Source organism: Microcaecilia unicolor, chromosome 2 (genome assembly GCF_901765095.1).
Source record: "Microcaecilia unicolor chromosome 2, aMicUni1.1, whole genome shotgun sequence".
Taxonomy (NCBI): Eukaryota; Metazoa; Chordata; class Amphibia; order Gymnophiona; family Siphonopidae; genus Microcaecilia; species Microcaecilia unicolor.
In genome coordinates, this window is record NC_044032.1 from 289,342,445 (window position 1) to 289,359,965 (window position 17,521).

Here is a 17,521-nt window from a genome sequence, read left to right on the forward strand (position 1 = left end):
TACGCATTTATGATTCTAGGGCTACACGATGGTTATGAAATTCGCTCCTTAAGAAGCTTACAGCGAAACAGGAATCTTCTGTAGAGCGTTCCTAACCACAGCTACCACTAAAGCCCAGATAAGTACCGCTGAAATAGCAGCAGTATAATACAAAAATTGCACTTATTAGCACAAGTAGAACAAAGGCAATATTCATGAAGGTTTTTTTAGACTAATGAGGAGCTCATGCACTTTCTACATCAGAAAGTTTTTCTGATAATAGTGGAATAGAAGCATTCAATCATTCACTGTTCAAACGGAGGCAACAGAGAATATTGAGCGCAATCCTGACCAATAGCCAACATGATGTAGACATATATCCCATCAAACCAAGGCTATGTATCGAACTTTTCAACGTGGCATGAGGGAAATATGGAATAATACAGGTAAAAATGACGAACCTTAGGGAACACACACTAAAGTGCAAGGAAGCTGACAAAGGGTCTTTAGGGGGGCAATTTTATAAGCACCCTGAGGGGGCACAACAGGATTATACTCGCTCAGAGTGGTGCTTATACAACTTCACCAGCTGGTACCTACTTTTAAGCAATATGGAGGCAATTCTATAATAGGGTACTTCCATTTAGGCACACGGGGGGTGGAGGGGAATCCTACTCTGCATGGACGCATGAGCACCCAAGTGTCTTTATTGAATACTGGGGTCTAATATTAGTGTAACCCCCTAGGGAGAACTGGTAATGGAGTGAGGTCTGAGTGACTTCCCCCAGGGGACTACTGAATCATATCTAGCTCCTGGCCAGGGGCTGGGAGGAGAAATGGGAGTGGTTATTGGCTGGGGGGGAGGAGTGTGTGGAGGGGTATACCCAGCTGATTGACATGTGGTGAATGTGCCAGTGTACAGTTCTGGTACTGAAATGGGTGCGGGGAAAATTTGATACTGAAATGACTGACAATGAGATGTAAGCAGGGGGAGGACTGAGGAGAAATAAAAGTGCTTTGGTCCAGAGCGGCTTATAAAAAGAATAGAGGGAGAAAGATACACAAATATCAATTTAAATAAATTCCATCAAAGAGAGAATTATACAATTATAATGTCAGATATTTCATGAAGAGATAAGTGTATACTTAAACACCTAAGTGTCAGTAATCTGTACACTGAGATGTACAGTTGGCATGCTATAAATTTGCACTTTATCCCCAAGAGTCTATAAATGGTGCACAAATTTACTCTTGCAAAACTGTGCATTTTTCTGAGCTGTGCCACACAACTAAATTAGCTAATAAGCCAATTAGTGCCAATAATTGGGTGCTAACAATAATTAAACACAGAAACATAGAAACATGATGGCACATAAAAGCCAAATGGCCCAGCCAGTCTGCCTATCCTCAGCACGCACTCCTCCTCTCCCTAAGAGATCCCATGTGCTTGTCCCACACCTTCTTGAATTCAGACACAGTCTTTGTCTCCACCACCTCCACCAGGAGACTATTCCACGCATCCACTATCCTTTCTATAAAAAAGTATTTCCTTAGCTTAATCCCGCGCCTATATCCACTTAACTTCACCTTATGCCCTCTCATTCCGGAGTTTTCCTTCATTTGAAAATGGCTCACCTCTTGTACATTAATGCTGCGGAGATATTTAAACATCTCTATCATATCCCCTCTCTCCCACCTTTTTTCCAGAGTATACATATTGACAAGGGTTGCCCAAGGCAATCTGCTGCCCGAGGCACAGATGAGATACCACCCCCGCCAACGCCACTGATGCCCCCGCCCAGTCTGGCATCTCCTCCTTCCCTCCTCAACCCTCTTCCCCGTGTTTACCTTATTTTATTATTTTCCAAAATGCGACAGCGGCAGCGATTCCCATAGGCTGAATGTCAACCCCATAATTACCTTGACTCAATGAGTTCTGAGGTCTTTTCTCCTCATTACATTTTGTACACTTGGACAAACTGTTTTTCTTACAAAATATATGCATATATGCTCATTTTCTCCTGGAACATACACACAGAGAGTTACTCCTGCCTTTGAGCATTCACCTCTTCTTTGTGGGCCAGCTTTTGGGTTACATAGGAGCCTATGTTATGTTACTTTAGTAAAATAGATGTAATGTATGCAATCTATCCCCTCATTCTGTAACAGGTCAGTTACATTTAAGCATTAACCACTGGATTCTAGGTGCCGGAATAGGCATGCATTCTATAACACCGCACGTACCTTAATTGGCTTAACAAGCTAATGAGCGCTGATAACAGCACTTAACAAGCAACAACAAGCACTAATTGGGAATTATCAGAATTGATGTGTGGAAATAGTTAAACGTATGCTATAAAGAACTGCGCCTAAATTGAAAAGTGAACAGTTCACAATAATGCATGTAGTTTAAAAAGGGGCATGTTTATGGGACTTTTGTGGGCATGCTAAAATTTCCATGAGTAGTTACAGAATACAGGTTAGTGGTGCACCTAAATACACACTCGTAGATTTACACTAGGATTTTATTGGTGTAAATGAGCGCATGTAGGTTTAGGAGCTATGGTGTCAACTAAGCGTATTCTACAAACCGTGCCTACATCTTATAGAATGTGCTTAAATCCGTGTGGATTGTTTTAGGCGCTATATATATAGAATCTGGCCCCTAAGTGTGTGACTGTGCACTTCCGTGCATCAGTGCTAGCAGACAGCTCAGCACCAGTGTTTTCTCTAGGGAGTGGCATGATGTGTGCAAATTGTTTTTTCATGTAAGCAACAAGTTTTAAAAAACAACAATTTCTGAGCGCCAGTATTAGCAAAGCATTTCTGTATATAGCACAAAAAAATATTTTTGTGAGCAACCATGTAAAATCTGTGAGCGACGCTCCTACAATGTATGAGCAATCGCTCATGTGCTCCGCTTAGAGGGAACATTGCTCAGCACTATTCTATAATTTAAGTGCACATATCATTTAGCAGGTAAATGCAAAGGGTGGTTCACAAGGAAAGGACATGGATGGGGCATGGGAAGCGCTAACATTTACACATGTAACTTATAATGTGAGTTACATGTGTTACATGCATCAGTGCCGCATTTATGCACAACCACTTACGAAAGAACAAAAAAGTAGCAAGGGCCATTCAAGATTGGGATAATCGAGAGTCCTTTATTGGTAGGGCCGACATAGGCCTTGTTTTTGTGTCAAATGCCTGTGTCAGGGGTCAATGAAATAAATCTATCCCCCTGATATTCAAAATCATTTAACTGGCCATGAATGGCACTTGGCCGGTTAAATGGTACTTAGATGGCTAGCCGATGATATTCAGTGGGAGATAGCTGATTGTCTCTCACTGACTATCACTGGCTAGTGCTTAGCAGATAGCCAGTTATATCGTGCAATATAATTGGCTATCTGCCGATTTTTGGAGCATTGTCGGCTAAGTTTGGCTGCCAAATTTGGCCGCATCAACAGCAAGCCTAAACCAGCCAGTGCTGAATATCGGCTTGACTGGTTAAGTTGGAATCAGCCAAAAATAAACTGGATATTCAATGCCAATCACCAGAAACGGCCCATCATTGAATATCCAGGCTCAGTGCAGACAGTGGGAGGCAACCTGGCTTCCTCTCACGGTATGAATATCGGCCTCCTATATTTCCAAGATAATATCACTGTGAGAGAGTGAGGGCCATAGGGCTAGGCATCCCTAGAAACTCTCTCACTCTGAGGTTGCAGATCAGCCCCTGCACGGCAGGAGGCCCTAAACCTGCCATATCAGAGACTGAACTGCAGAGGCAAATGAGCAGAAGAATGTTGGGCTGGCTGCTCAGGAGGGCGGGGATTGACAGGGAGTGAAAGGTAAAAGCCCTCCTGCAACTGAGAACAGACAGGCCCCGACACAGAAGTCTCAGGAGGACAGGCCCCGAAACATAGGTCTCAGGAGCAGAGACTAGCCCCGATACAGAGGCTTCCCAGAGAGAGCGAACAAAGAAAGAGGACTCCGATACAGAGGACCAGGAAAGGTAGTGTGACCCAGCATATGTGTTGTTTGAATGCTTCTAGTTGCTGTGACCTGGCTGAGGTAACCCAACTGTTATTGAGGAATTTGAGCTATGTGCTGAGGTCTGGCTAGGACCAGACCTGGAATACTGAGAGAGACTTTACTTTGCCTGTGAAGCAACAGGTCCAAATGTAAATAAATAAAACACTTATTTGCTGATTGATATCCCTTGTCTGATGGAATTATTCCCAGAGATCTCCATACCGTTTGGCTGGGGTCTCAATCACATACAATACAGACTTATTTCATTGATCCCTGACACAGGCTCCTGATGCCGAAACACGGCCCATGTTGGGTCTACTAATAAAGGACCCTTGACTATCCCAAGCTTGAACAGCCCTTGGTGTTTTTTTGTTCACTTTGAGCCTCTCTTCTGCTGCTGTACTGGGCACAAACACTTATGCCAGCCATAGACCTAGCATAAGTGGGGGCCTCAATGTAGGTGCATTGATGCCAACTTACACTAATATTCTACATAACTACGTAAGTACATAAGTATTGCCATACTGGGACAGACCAAAGGTCCATCAAGCCCAGCATCCTGTTTCCAACAGTGGCCAATCCAGGTCACAAATACCTGGCAAGATCCCTAAAAAGTACAAAACATTTTATGCTGCTTATCCCAGAAATAGTGGATTTTCCCCAAGTCTAATTTAATAATGGTCTATGGACTTTTCCTTTAGGAAGCCGTCCAAACCTTTTAAAAACTCTGCTAAGCTAACTGCCTTTACCACATTCTCTGGCAACGATTCCAGAGTTTAATTACACATTGAGTGAAGCAACATTTCTCCGATTCATTTTAAATTACTACTTTGTAGCTTCATCGCATGCCCCCTAGTCCTAGTATTTTTGGAAAGCATAAACAGACACTTCACGTCTACCCGTTCCAATCCACTCATTAATTTATAGACCTCTATCATATCTCCCCTCAGCCGTCTTTACACTAATATTCTATAATGGCATCTTAACACACAGGCACCATTATAGAATTGGTGCTCAGAGCGTGACATTGGTGTGACTTTATTGTGGCACCCCCAGTTTGCTTTCCCCGCCTAAGTACTCTGTTATAGAATTCAGCCCTGCCCGAACACACATATTCACTGATACTAACCTACATAATAGAAAAGATGCAATCCACCAAAGAGGTGCCCCTCCTATTCGCAATGACCTATAGACATGAGCACAGCAGAGTTTCCTTTCTCATGGGAGGAGCTGCCCAGTGGCAAGACTGACTCAGAATATTCCCTATCAGCTGTCACCTTAAGCAGGGTAGCAGCTGTACAATCCAATAGAACCCTGATTGTCTTCTTCTTGGAACAGAAAGACAGAAGAACAATCCTCCACAGAATCAAAGAATACCAGACACAGAGAAGGTGATGAATGTCTAAAAACAGACTGTAATTGATTGCCAGAATGAAGACTATACCAACCATGTTTTGGCTATAAGGCCTTCCCTCAGGAGTCTCTATGAAACTGCCGCAGCCCTGATGGAAGAAAGTGTTGCTGAGCTTAAGCAAACCACAATGTTGTAAAACAAATATCACATGCTTCACATCAATACCGAAAAAACCGAAATGCCAGCAAATGCAGCAATATTTATTTATTTTTAAAAAATTTACCCCACTTAATCTGAAATGGCTAACAACATAATAATAATACATAATAATTAAAATCATAAACATAGACTCAGCAATTACATTATTATCCCACACAGACCACAAAAAGGTAATAACAGCTGCTGTTACCTGACTGCATCAAAAATGAACAGAAAGCCTGGACAAACAAATGAGTTTTTAATAGCTTCCTGAATTGTCCAGTGTTAGCACAGAGGCACAAATAACCAGGCAAAGCATTCCACAGTACTGGACCTGAAACTGAAATGCTGCAGCCCTCGTCAGAGCATAATGTGTAGTCACTAGTAAATCAGTTGCTTCTTCACGGAATCAGGTCTCAAACCCTAACAATTTTACCATAGAATGCAAATATCATGGAACATTCCCATAAATAGTCAGGTGAAGCCAATATAGAACTTTAAACTGAATCCTAAATCTTACTGGAAACCAGTGTAGCAGCTTCAAAGTGGGAGTAACATGATCCCATCTTGAAACATCCATAACTACACTTGCGGCGGCATTCTGCACTATCTGCAGTGCTTTAACCCTAACACTAGACACTCCCAAATACAGAGAATTACAGTAGTCCACCTTCGATATAACCACACTTTGTACAACATTTACGAAATGAGAAAAAGTCAATATTGGCTTCAATCGATACAACAAACGCAACTGAGTGAATGATGCTCACATCACATTACCAATCTGAGTTTGCATAGTAAGCTGGGCATCCAATACCATCCCCAACATTCTCATTTCACTCTTAACAGGCATCTCTATTCCACACATCTGCACTGCCATTAGCCATCTATCATCCATCACTCTCCCCACAACCATAATCTCCGTCCCACTCACGTATAACTTTCATATATGCTGATATCTGATCCGACAAACCTACTCTCCTTACCACTATTGGGAAAAAAAACCTGAACATCATCAGCATATAGGTGGTATTCAACCCCCAACTGCTCAAACACTCAACACAAAGAAGCCATATAGATATTAACCCATTAGTGCCCAATGTTCCATAATGAAACCCTATATGAGAATGTTGGGCACTAATGGGTTAAACAAGAGAGCAGAAACAGCCAACCCTTGGGGGACCCCCTCTCCGCACCTCAATGGATTTAAAGACTCTCTCCCCACTACGAATTCGCATGACATGTCCAGATAAATAGGAGGCAAACCACTCATATACTTTATCACTCATTCGTAATTGCTTCAACCTAAACAATAACATAGTAACATCTACTGAATCAAAAGCAGAGGAAACACTACGATTCACAAGATATTTCTGCATTGGCTGGTGTTTGTTTTTTCAGTGCTAATGTGAAGCACATAGCATTTGTTTTGTACATCATGGTTTGCTTAAGCTCAGCAATGCTGTCTTCCATCAGGACTGTGGCAGTTTCATAGAGACTCCTGAGGAAGGCCTTATGGCCGAAACACAATTTGTGTATAGTCTTGATTCTGCCAATCAATTAAAGTCTGTTTTTGCACCTTGGTATTGTGCTTAGCGTCATTCATCACCTTCGCTGTGTCTGGCTGTCTTCTTGTTGGCCCATGGACCTGTCAGTCACTCACCAGTTTACATCTGATTGGAGAAGGAGGTGGGCACAGTCTGCCCATAGCCTCCCTGCCCGTAGCCTTGTTGGTTATAGTCAGCCGGCTGCTGCCCATAGCCTTGCTGGTTGTAGTCGGGTTGGTAGCCCCCCTGTTGTCCGTATGAGTCCTGCTGACCGTAGCCTGATCCTTGGTTGTAGGACTGGCCGTAACTTTCGGGGGCAGGCTGTTTCTCCTGTGTGGTAGGTGGGTAGCGAATGAAAGGAGCAGTCCAGCCGGTCTCCTTAAAGACAAACCAGACGTTCCCTACCCAGATAATGAAGTTAAGGAATCCAAAGACCTGAAAGAAGGGACAGAGAGATGAAAAACAACTGGGGGGAAAGCTAGAAAGACAGGAGGGAGAAAGAGGATAGAAAGCTGATAATGTCACCAGTGCAGTGCTTTACAGCTACAAATGTCACTGGTACAGTGCTATACAATGAATAATCTCACTATTGAAGTGCTGTGCGGTGTGAAGATGCCATTGCTGTGTTGCTGTGCAGCTAATAATGTTCTAAGCACAGTGCTGTGCAAGGTGGAGATGTCACTGATATGGAACTATGCAGCTAATAATGATCCCGGTGCAGTGCTGCTGGAGATGTTACTGCAGGGCACAGATGACACTGGTGGAGCACTGTGCAGCTTGTGATGTCACTGGTGCAATGCTATGCCAATAAAGATGTCAAAAGTGAGCTGGAGATGTTAGTGGTTCAGTGATGGCCTAAATGAAATAATGCAGTGCAGTTGATTCAGTGTGAACTCACCACAGATGTGTTCAGGCCCGACATAATGGGATCATGCAGTTCTTTGCACTGGACGCCTTCCTGTTTGCACACATGCATGTTCTTGATCACTTTTTCGGGGTCTGTTGCCAATTTCACGTCAGACAAACCCTTTGCCCAGGCACTGGAGCTCACCAGCCACATGAAGGCAAATATTGCGGTTACAATGCAGTCCTGCAGGCAAGAGATGTAAAGACATGGATTTGCGAAAGAGACGGAGGTCAGAGATAAGAGGAAGAAATAAGGCAAGGAGGGGAGAAGAAACAGATATGAAAAAGGAAAGGGATGAAAGACTTCCCACAGAAGAATGAGAACAAGCAGTTCTGTACAATCCTTGGGAAAACAGGAGAAACAACAGCTACAGTGACAAACATACTAGATCCTGCACTGGTCAAAATGTAACCAGACCACAGAAAATATTGAGCATCACTAGAACCCACGAATAAATAGCCTTTGTACTCTGTAATTCTACCTTTTATCACTTTATGTATTACTTTGGCAACGCACATACAAATTGTCATGTCAATAAAGTTCCCTAAATCTTGAATCTGAAAGACAGTGGAGAGATGGGGCAAGAAATGTGAGGAGACAGAGAGAGGCAGAGCAGGGAAAAAAATAAAGGCATGAGGAGACAGGATGGAAGAAAGAGATGGAGGTGGGACAGAAATAGAGGAAAATAAAGTAAAAAGAGACAGAGGAAGGAGAACAGATGAACTGTTTAATGTCCTGGACATAGGTTGCTGGTCTTTTGCAGACACAGAACAGTCCAGTTCATTGTTATGAAGAAAGGCCAAAGGACTATTAGTTGGAGACTCCATACCAGGGCCAGATTAAGGCCAACTGATGCCTTAAGCAAAGCCCAAAAATGGTATCCTCAACCCTTCCATAGCTTAACAGACAAGACATTAACCGGCCAATATTCAGCACTAATTTAACCAGCCAGGAACAGCTCCTTGCTGGTTAAATAGCACTTAACCAGCTAAGTGCTAGTGCATAATGGCTAACCAGCTATATTGCGTGATATAACTGGCTACCCGTGAATATTTAGTGCATCGCTGGCTAAGTTTTCTGGCCAAATAGGACCTCCTAAATAGTAGGCTTATCTTTGGCTGCTATAAATTTAACTGGCCAGCGCTGAATATTAATTTGGCTGATTAAGTTAAAACCAGCCAAAAAAGAAGGATATTCAATATCGGTCACCGGAAACAGCCTGGCAATGAATATCTGTGCTCAGCACTGATTGCAGGACTTAGCCAGCCTGCTTTCCACGAGCTGAATATTGACTGCTAAGACTCAAGAAGTGCTGAAAAAGCTCAAACATCACATATATTTATAATGACTAGAAAAACCCTGAAATTCATGTTGGATAATGGGTGGCAGACAACAATGAAAGAGTTAAGGGCACAGCAGCTGAGAGGGGGGTGCAGGGGGTGCAGTGGGGGGGGGGGGGGCAAAGTTTCCAAGGGCCAGGTCTCCAAGGGAGGCCTGGTGCCGGGGTCTCTTTCTCTCTCCTACTCCTAATGGGACCCGGGTGATCGCGTGCTAACAGGAGCAGGAGAGAGAAAACTCCGGCGCTGGGCCCCCCTTGGAGGCTGGGGAGGAGCAAACACTACTACTACTTAACATTTCTAGAGCGCTACTAGGGTTACGCAGCGCTGTACAATTTAACAAAGAGAGACAGTCCCTGCTCAAAGAGCTTACAATCTAATAGACAAGTGAACGGTCGGTCCAATAGGGGCAGTCAAATTGGGGCAGTCTGGATTCACTGAACGGTAAGGGTTAGGTGCCGAACGCAGCATTGAAGAGGTGGGCTTTAAGCAAAGACTTGAAGACGGGCAGGGAGGGGGCTTGGCGTAAGGGTTCAGGAAGGTTGTTCCAAGCATAGGGTGAGGCGAGGCAGAATGAGCGGAGCCTGGAGTTGGCGGTGGTGGAGAAGGGCACTGAGAGGAGGGATTTATCCTGTGAACGGAGGTTACGGGCGGGAACGTAAGGGGAGATGAGGGTAGAGAGGTAGTGAGGGGCAGCAGACTGAGTGCATTTGTAGGTAAGAAGGAGAAGCTTGAATTGAATGCGGTATCCGATTGGAAGCCAGTGAAGTGACCTGAGGAGAGGGGTGATATGAGTATATCGGTTCTGGCGGAATATGAGACCTGCAGCAGAGTTCTGAACAGACTGAAGGGGGGATAGATGGCTAAGTGGGAGGCCGGTGAGGAGTAAGTTGCAGTAGTCCAGGCGAGAGGTAATGAGAGCGTGGACGAGAGTTCGGGTGGTGTGTTCAGAGAGGAAAGGGCGAATTTTGCTGATGTTAAAGAGGAAGAAGCGACAGGTCTTGGCTATCTGCTGGATATGCGCAGAGAAGGAGAGAGAGGAGTCAAAGATGACTCCGAGGTTGCGGGCAGATGAGACGGGGAGGATGAGGGTGTTATCAACTGAGATAGAAAGTGGAGGAAGAGGAGAAGTGGGTTTTGGTGGAAAGACGATAAGCTCGGTCTTGGACATGTTCAGTTTCAGGTGGCGGTTGGACATCCAGGCAGCAATGTCGGATAAGCAGGCCTGGGTCTCCGCGGTGATGTCTGGTGTGGAGAGATACAGTTGGGTGTCATCAGCATAGAGATGATATTGGAAACCATGAGATGAGATCAGGGAGCCCAGGGAAGAGGTGTAGATTGAGAAGAGAAGGGGTCCAAGGACCGATCCCTGGGGAACACCAACAGATAAGGGGATGGGGGTGGAGGAAGATCCATGAGAGTGAACTTTGAAGGTGCAGTGGGAGAGATAGGAGGAGAACCAGGAGAGGACAGAGCCCTGGAACCCAAATGAGGACAGTGTGGCAAGAAGTAAGTCATGATTGACAGTGTCAAAAGCGGCGGATAGATCCAGGAGGATGAGGATGGAGTAGTGGCCTCTGGATTTGGCAAGGAACAGGTCATTACAGACTTTAGAAAGTGCTGTTTCTGTCGAGTGAAGAGGGCGAAAACCGGATTGAAGCGGATCAAGGATGGCATGAGAGGAGAGAAAATCAAGGCAGCGGCTGTGGACTGCGCGCTCAAGTGTCTTGGAGAGGAAGGGTAGGAGGGAGATGGGGCGGTAGTTGGAGGGACAGGTAGGGTCTAGTGATGGTTTTTTTGAGGAGTGGCGTAACTACAGCATGCTTGAAGGTGTCGGGGACAGTTGCAGTGGAGAGAGAGAGGTTGAGGATATGACAGATGGAGGGGGTGATAGTAGGAGAGATGGTGTTAAGTAAGTTGGTGGGGATGGGATCAGAGGAACAAGTGGTGCATTTTGAGGAGGAAAGAAGGCAGGCGGTTTCCTCCTCGGAGATATCAGGAAAGGAGGAGAAGGAGGTCTGGGTTGGTTGGTTGAGGGAGAGGGTTGAAGGGTGAAGAGGAGGAGGTGGGCTTCAGGCCGGGGCCTCTGGTTTGGCTGGCGGGGATCCCCAGGCCCCACCAGCAGAAGACGTCTTCCTCCAGCTCTGTTCTTAACTCTGCTGCATTGCCTGTGAAGCAGGCTGCTTTTCCCCTCAGATTGCACATGCTCGGTTTTGAAACCGAGCGTACGTGGCGTGAGAGAAAAAGCAACTGCAGGGGCAGGGCAGACATTGCGGGGGAGTGAAGAACAGCGCTGGGGGAAGACTTCTTCTGTTGGTGGGGCCTGGAGATCCCCATCAGCCAAGGTATTTGGAGTTGCAGCAGGGCCAGGCAGTGGCGGCGATCCTGGGGGGGTGGGGGTGGGGCCAGCGGCCCTGCCCTATGCCTGGCTCAGTCTCTCGGCGGCCCTGGTTACAGGCTTAATAGCCTGGGGAAAAACTCTGTGGTGCTCCCCTTCCCTTGGTGTCCTAAGCATGTGCTTATTCTGCTTAATGGTTAATCCAAGGCTGCTCCATACTCACAATCATGGGGCCCTTGTTATTCTCACGATACTTGTTCTGGAGAAAGCAGTAGACAACAAGGGCTGCCAGGGAGTAGAGGAAGGAGAAGACGGCAATGGTGACGAAGAATTCTGCTGAGGAGGAGTAATCCCCCACCAGGAAGACTTTGACCAGGTCAGTGTTCTTGCAGCTGGGAGTATTGAAGTAGACCTGGTGCAGCCTGAGGAACAAAAAAAAAAAAAAAAAAGGACAGGTGAGGCAGGCCTGAGGGTTGAGGGGGACAACCCAGGCTGCAGGGCTTTGTCATTCAGTACATGGGTGAGAGGAAATGCTGAGCTCAGCCCCAGCCCCTAGCCCTCTGTGGAGAAGGGGGTGACACTCACCTGAAGGGATAGGAAAAATCCACATCAATGTTTAGGTTACTCAAAGACTTGTTTGCGCACTCTACACTCAGACGGAACTCCCCAGTGTAACTTCCACATGTTGCAAAGGCAAAGATGGAAAACAGCTGAGAGAGAGAGAGAGAGAGAGAGAGACTATGAATGGCAACACCAGAACAACATTACATGACAAACTAGCGATGTGCATTTGTGTGCAAGGACATATCTCAGGTCATTTTATGTCATAGTCTAGGGAAAATGAGCAGAAAAACATGAAATGTCACATTTTCCATTTGTCATCAATTAGTGTGCACTCTTTTGAAAGAGTGCACACTCTTGATCACTTTGCTCGCATGATGAAAAAATGCCCAAAAACCTGTGAACAAATGACATGGGAAATGACATGAAATGAAAATTTTCAGGCTATATACCCCTGTTGCAAACTATACAGGGGTAGACACTGCCAATGTCCCACTTACAGACAAGGGACACTGCAGTGAGGGAGCTCACATTAATGGAGTCCTACTGACAGGGGTCACTGCAGTGAGACAGCCTGCACTGATGGAGTCCTACTTACACCAGTGGCGTAGCCAAGGGTGGGCTGGGGTGGGCCCAGGCCCACCCACTTTAGGTTCAGGCCCACCAAGTAGCAGCACACCTATTTAAAAGGCATACGGGGAAGAGGAGATATTTGAAAGACCATATGGCATGCAGGCGAGAGAGGGAGAAACCAAATCACTTGTAGGACAAGGCAGAGTTCTGCCCACCCACCTTGGGTCCAGGCCCACCCAAACTTGGGTGTCTGGCTACGCCCCTGACTTACTCGGAGGATTGCAGTGAAAGAACTTACAATGATGGAGTCCAACTTACAGGGGGCGCTGCAGTGAGGCAGCTCACACTCATCAAGTTACACTAATAGGAAGCATTGTGATGAGAGAGCTCACACTGATAGAGTCCTACTGACAAAGGGCACTGCAGTGAGGGAACTGACAATGGTGGAGTCCCACTAACTGGGGGAACTGTGGTGAGAGAGCTCACTCTGATAGAGTCCTACTGACAAGGGGCACAGCAGTGAGGGAGCTCAAACTGATGAAATCCTATTGCCGGGGGGGGGGGGGGGGGGCACTGCAGTAAGGAAGCTCATCCCTGATAGAGTCCTATTGACAGGGAGCACTGCGATGAGAGAGTTCACTCTGATAGGAGTCCTACTGACCTGGGGCACAGCAGTGAGGAAGTTCACACTGATGGGTAATAGCAAGTTTATCAGAAAGGTTTCTATTTTATTGATTATGTATTTTTATATTAGTTTTACAAATAAAGACTCAAGATCCACCTTCGAAAGCAGACCTAGATCAGGACAATGCTGGACAGCCTAAGAACAGCTCCCTATACCCAGGCTCCTGTGCAATGGTTTTAAAAGACAAGCAGGTGCTAGTGCCAGTGCTAGATCCATAGTCTCCCTCCTCCGCACTGCAAACTTGGCAGGTACAAAGACCCAGCTGTGATCCCTGAGTATGCGCATATCGCACACCCACAGGCAAGAAATTCTATTCTTAGAAGAGCAGAACAGGACCTCTGAGACAGCAGCCCAAAGAAGATTAAAACATTAAGGGAAAACCATCTGCAGAGATTATTCAGATAGGATTCTGTCTCCAGCCTTATTTGTCTCTCTCCTGTCACTGTCCCCCTGTGCTGGAGATATACAGAGGGGCTTCAGTCTCCAGCAATACTATTTTCTCCCCTCTGTCTTCTCTTTGATTGTGATACTGTCAGTTCCTCCCCTGTCACTGTCCTCCTATGCTAGGGATACACAGAGAGGCTTCAGTCTTCAGCACTGTCACGCCCTCCCCTGTCAGTGTCCCCTCTCTTCTGGGGATATACAGAGGGGCCTCAGTCTCCAGCACTGTCACTCCCTCCCCTGTCACTGTCCCTCTCTTTTAGGGATATACAGAGGAGCCTCAGTCTCCAGCACTGTCACTCCCCTCCCCTGTCACTGTCCCCTCTCTTCTGGGGATATAAAGAGAGACCTCAGTCTCCAGCACTGTCACTCCCTCCCCTGTCACTGTCCCTCTTTTTTAGGGATATAAAGAGAGACCTCAGTCTCCAGCACTATCACTCCCCTCCCCTGTCACTGTCCCTCTCTTTTAGGGATATACAGAGGGGCCTCAGTCTCCAGCACTGTCACTCCCCCTCCCCTGTCACTGTCCCCTCTCTTCCGGGGATATAAAGAGAGACCTCAGTCTCCAGCACTGACACTCCCTCCCCTATCACTGTCCCTCTCTTCTAGGGATATAGAGACCTCAGTCTCCAGCACTGTCACTCCCTCCCCTGTCACTGTCCCTCTCTTTTAGGGATATAAAGAGAGACCTCAGTCTCCAGCACTGTCACTCCCTCCCCTGTCACTATCCCTCTCTTTTAGGGATATACAGAGGGGCTTCAGTCTCCTGCACTGTCACTCTCTCCCTTGTCACTTTCCCTTTGTGCATGCAGCGGAGCCTCAGCATCCAGTGCTGTCAGTCCCTCCCCTGTAATATCACAAAATGTAAAACTTGTTAAAATAAGATAGAATGCAAAAATACATTAAAACAGTTGAGATAAATAAAATTATTGACAGAGAAATACAATTTAGAAAAGAACAAATGAACTTATAAGTATGAAAAGCATGTGTAAAAAGTCTTTTTACATTTTTACAAAATGGGTCTGCTACAGAAAAGCAGGGTTGCTTATCTGTGGACAATTGATTGGACACACAAGGGGTGACATCATCTAATGGTGCTGGGATGGAATAGTTGTTCCAGAGAGCTCAGAACTTAGTATAAACTTCTCAGTACATGTCCCCTTTCCTGTGTTCACCAGTCTCCTCAGCTTCACAGCTAGTTCCAAAGCTAAACACACAGGCAGCTCGGGGGGGGGGGGGGGGGGGGGGGTTTGCGGGAGGGTTCATGTAATATCGGTCCCTCCCCTGTAATATCACAAAATGCAAAACTTGTTAAAATAAGATAGAATGCAAAATACATTAAAACAGTTGAGATAAATAAATTGACAGAGAAATACAGTTTAGAAAAGAACAAATGAATGAAAAGCATGTACTTTATGAATCCTGCTATCTACTGAAGAGATCTGTTGCAGGTAAGCACATTACTTTTCCTATGGACAAGCAGGACTGAGTCAGGCAACTCATAAACTCATAAGCTTATCTATGGTGAGACCCCGGGATACATGACAGACCTCATCGACCTACCAATCAGAAATACATCCAGATCAACAAGAACATACCTAAACCTCCACTACCCAAGCTGCAAAGGACTTAAATACAAATCAATTTATGCATCCAACTTTTCCTACATAAGCACACAACTATGGAACGCACTACCAACAGCCGTGAAAACAATGTACAGACACCTAAACTTCCGAAAATCACTAAAACCTTACCTGATCAAAAAGGCATACCCTACCGACCCTACTTAAATATCAGAACCCTGCAACACTACAAAACCAAAGAACGTAATGGACATAACGTAACTCTTCCTCTATACGATTCCCTAACATGCTGTTCCACATGAACCTTATTCTACCATAACATCATTGTGAAACTGTTTATACCGGAATTGGCGAACGCCTTTACGGTACTATGTAAGCCACATTGAGCCTGCAAATAGGTGGGAAAATATGGGATACAAATGCAACAAATAAATAAATAAACTAAGTGGGTGACTCTCAGTTCAGAGCTGCTTAGATCCATATTGTGTTAGTCTTTGGAGCAGCCTGCAGAGCTAATGTGAGAATTGTTAGTTCACGGGGACAGATTGTCCTACATAATTTGACTGAAGGTACTGTCCCATGGTGAAGCCTGGTCCAGATATGAAAAGAAGAAGATGGTATTTAGCAAGGCAGACCTGATAAGGTCATAAGTAGGAGGATCTGCTCTAAGTGATATCCCAATCCCTTGCTGACAGTTTCTCTGGTGTGTGTTCTGGGCATTGGTGCATGAAGCAGAAACAGGGTAACAAAAAGAGCTGGTTCCCAGTCCCTTCTAACACATGGAGTGTGTTACAGGGTCATCAGAAGACCGCTGGGCTGAAGAGATTTCTGATCTTTCAAACCAAACACAATAATATTAACAGCAATATGCTATGATAGCCTAGTGTGCCTTCATGACCTGGTGTGCTACAGATATGTCACTTTGGCCTTTGCTCAGATCCTTCTAGCACAGGGGTAGGCAGCTCCGGTCCTCGAGAGCCACGGGTCAGGTTTTCAGGATGTCCACGGTGGATATGCAGGAGACAGATTTGCAAGCATTGCCTCCATGGTATGCAGGTCTGTCTCATGCATGTTCGTTGTGGATGTCCTGGGGGCCTGGCCTGCGGCTCTCGAGGACCAGAGTTGCCTGCCCCTGTTCTAGCACATGGGCTCTGCTCTTGGCGCTCACAACAACAAGAAATATCAGTAGAACCTGTTTGGTCTACCTAAGTTGGTAAAACTTACTCCTGATCACCCGACCTTCAAAAAAACGCCTCAAGACCTTGGAAAAGCTTACACTCAAATCCCGCCTAACATCTCTTACTTCTAAACTGTACCTGTCAAAGCGACATATTGATCACCACTACTCTTTCTCCTTTTCCCTTCTTTGCTATTACCCCTTCTCTCTTTAACTTCTATAAAATTGATTTTTTGTTTGCTGAATTGATGTATGTTATTACAGACTGTTGTAAGCCACATTGAGCCTACCTGTGGGTGGGAAATTGTGGGATATAAATGCTATAAATAAATAAGGGCCACTGTGACTGCAGAGTCTATAATCTGATGAGATTTTACTTTGGAGGAATATCTGCTTGTTTTTAGCAGAATTATACAGACAAAAAGCAACCAGTTTTGCTAGAGTTTCTTTTGTCAATGGCACACCAGTTCTATTAGGATGGACGCTTAAGCTGCAGGTGAGAGCCCATTTACAATCTAGAGTACGATGAGTTTTGTTGCAAGGATTTGAAAGGAGCTTTGAACAAAAGATAAGAAACGCACTATTGCTTTATTTATTTATTGGGATTTATTAATCATATTTATGAAGAAATTCACCCAAGGCAGTGTACATTTAGGTGGAAAGATGTGAATATTCTAGGCGAGAAGCTGGGATGCATCGATGAACAACTTTATGATGATGCAATTGGATAGATGGTTTATATGTCACCAATGTTTGAGTTTCGCTTACTCTCCTAGCTGAAGTGTTTTCCACTAGGAAAT

General features: G+C 45.4%; 1 protein-coding gene across 1 annotated transcript in view; it reads right to left on the reverse strand.

Annotated features, from left to right (window-relative positions):
- SYP (synaptophysin) overlaps nucleotides 1-17,521 on the reverse strand; it is a 40,511-nt gene that overhangs the window by 3,371 nt on the left and 19,619 nt on the right. The window contains exons 3-6 of the mRNA XM_030194257.1: nucleotides 12,287-12,411; nucleotides 11,925-12,123; nucleotides 8,018-8,209; nucleotides 7,236-7,554 (exon numbers count right to left, since the gene is read on the reverse strand). Of these exons, the coding sequence (XP_030050117.1) occupies nucleotides 7,240-7,554; nucleotides 8,018-8,209; nucleotides 11,925-12,123; nucleotides 12,287-12,411 (831 nt within the window). The 3' untranslated portion in view covers nucleotides 7,236-7,239. The remainder of the gene's footprint in view (nucleotides 1-7,235; nucleotides 7,555-8,017; nucleotides 8,210-11,924; nucleotides 12,124-12,286; nucleotides 12,412-17,521) is intronic.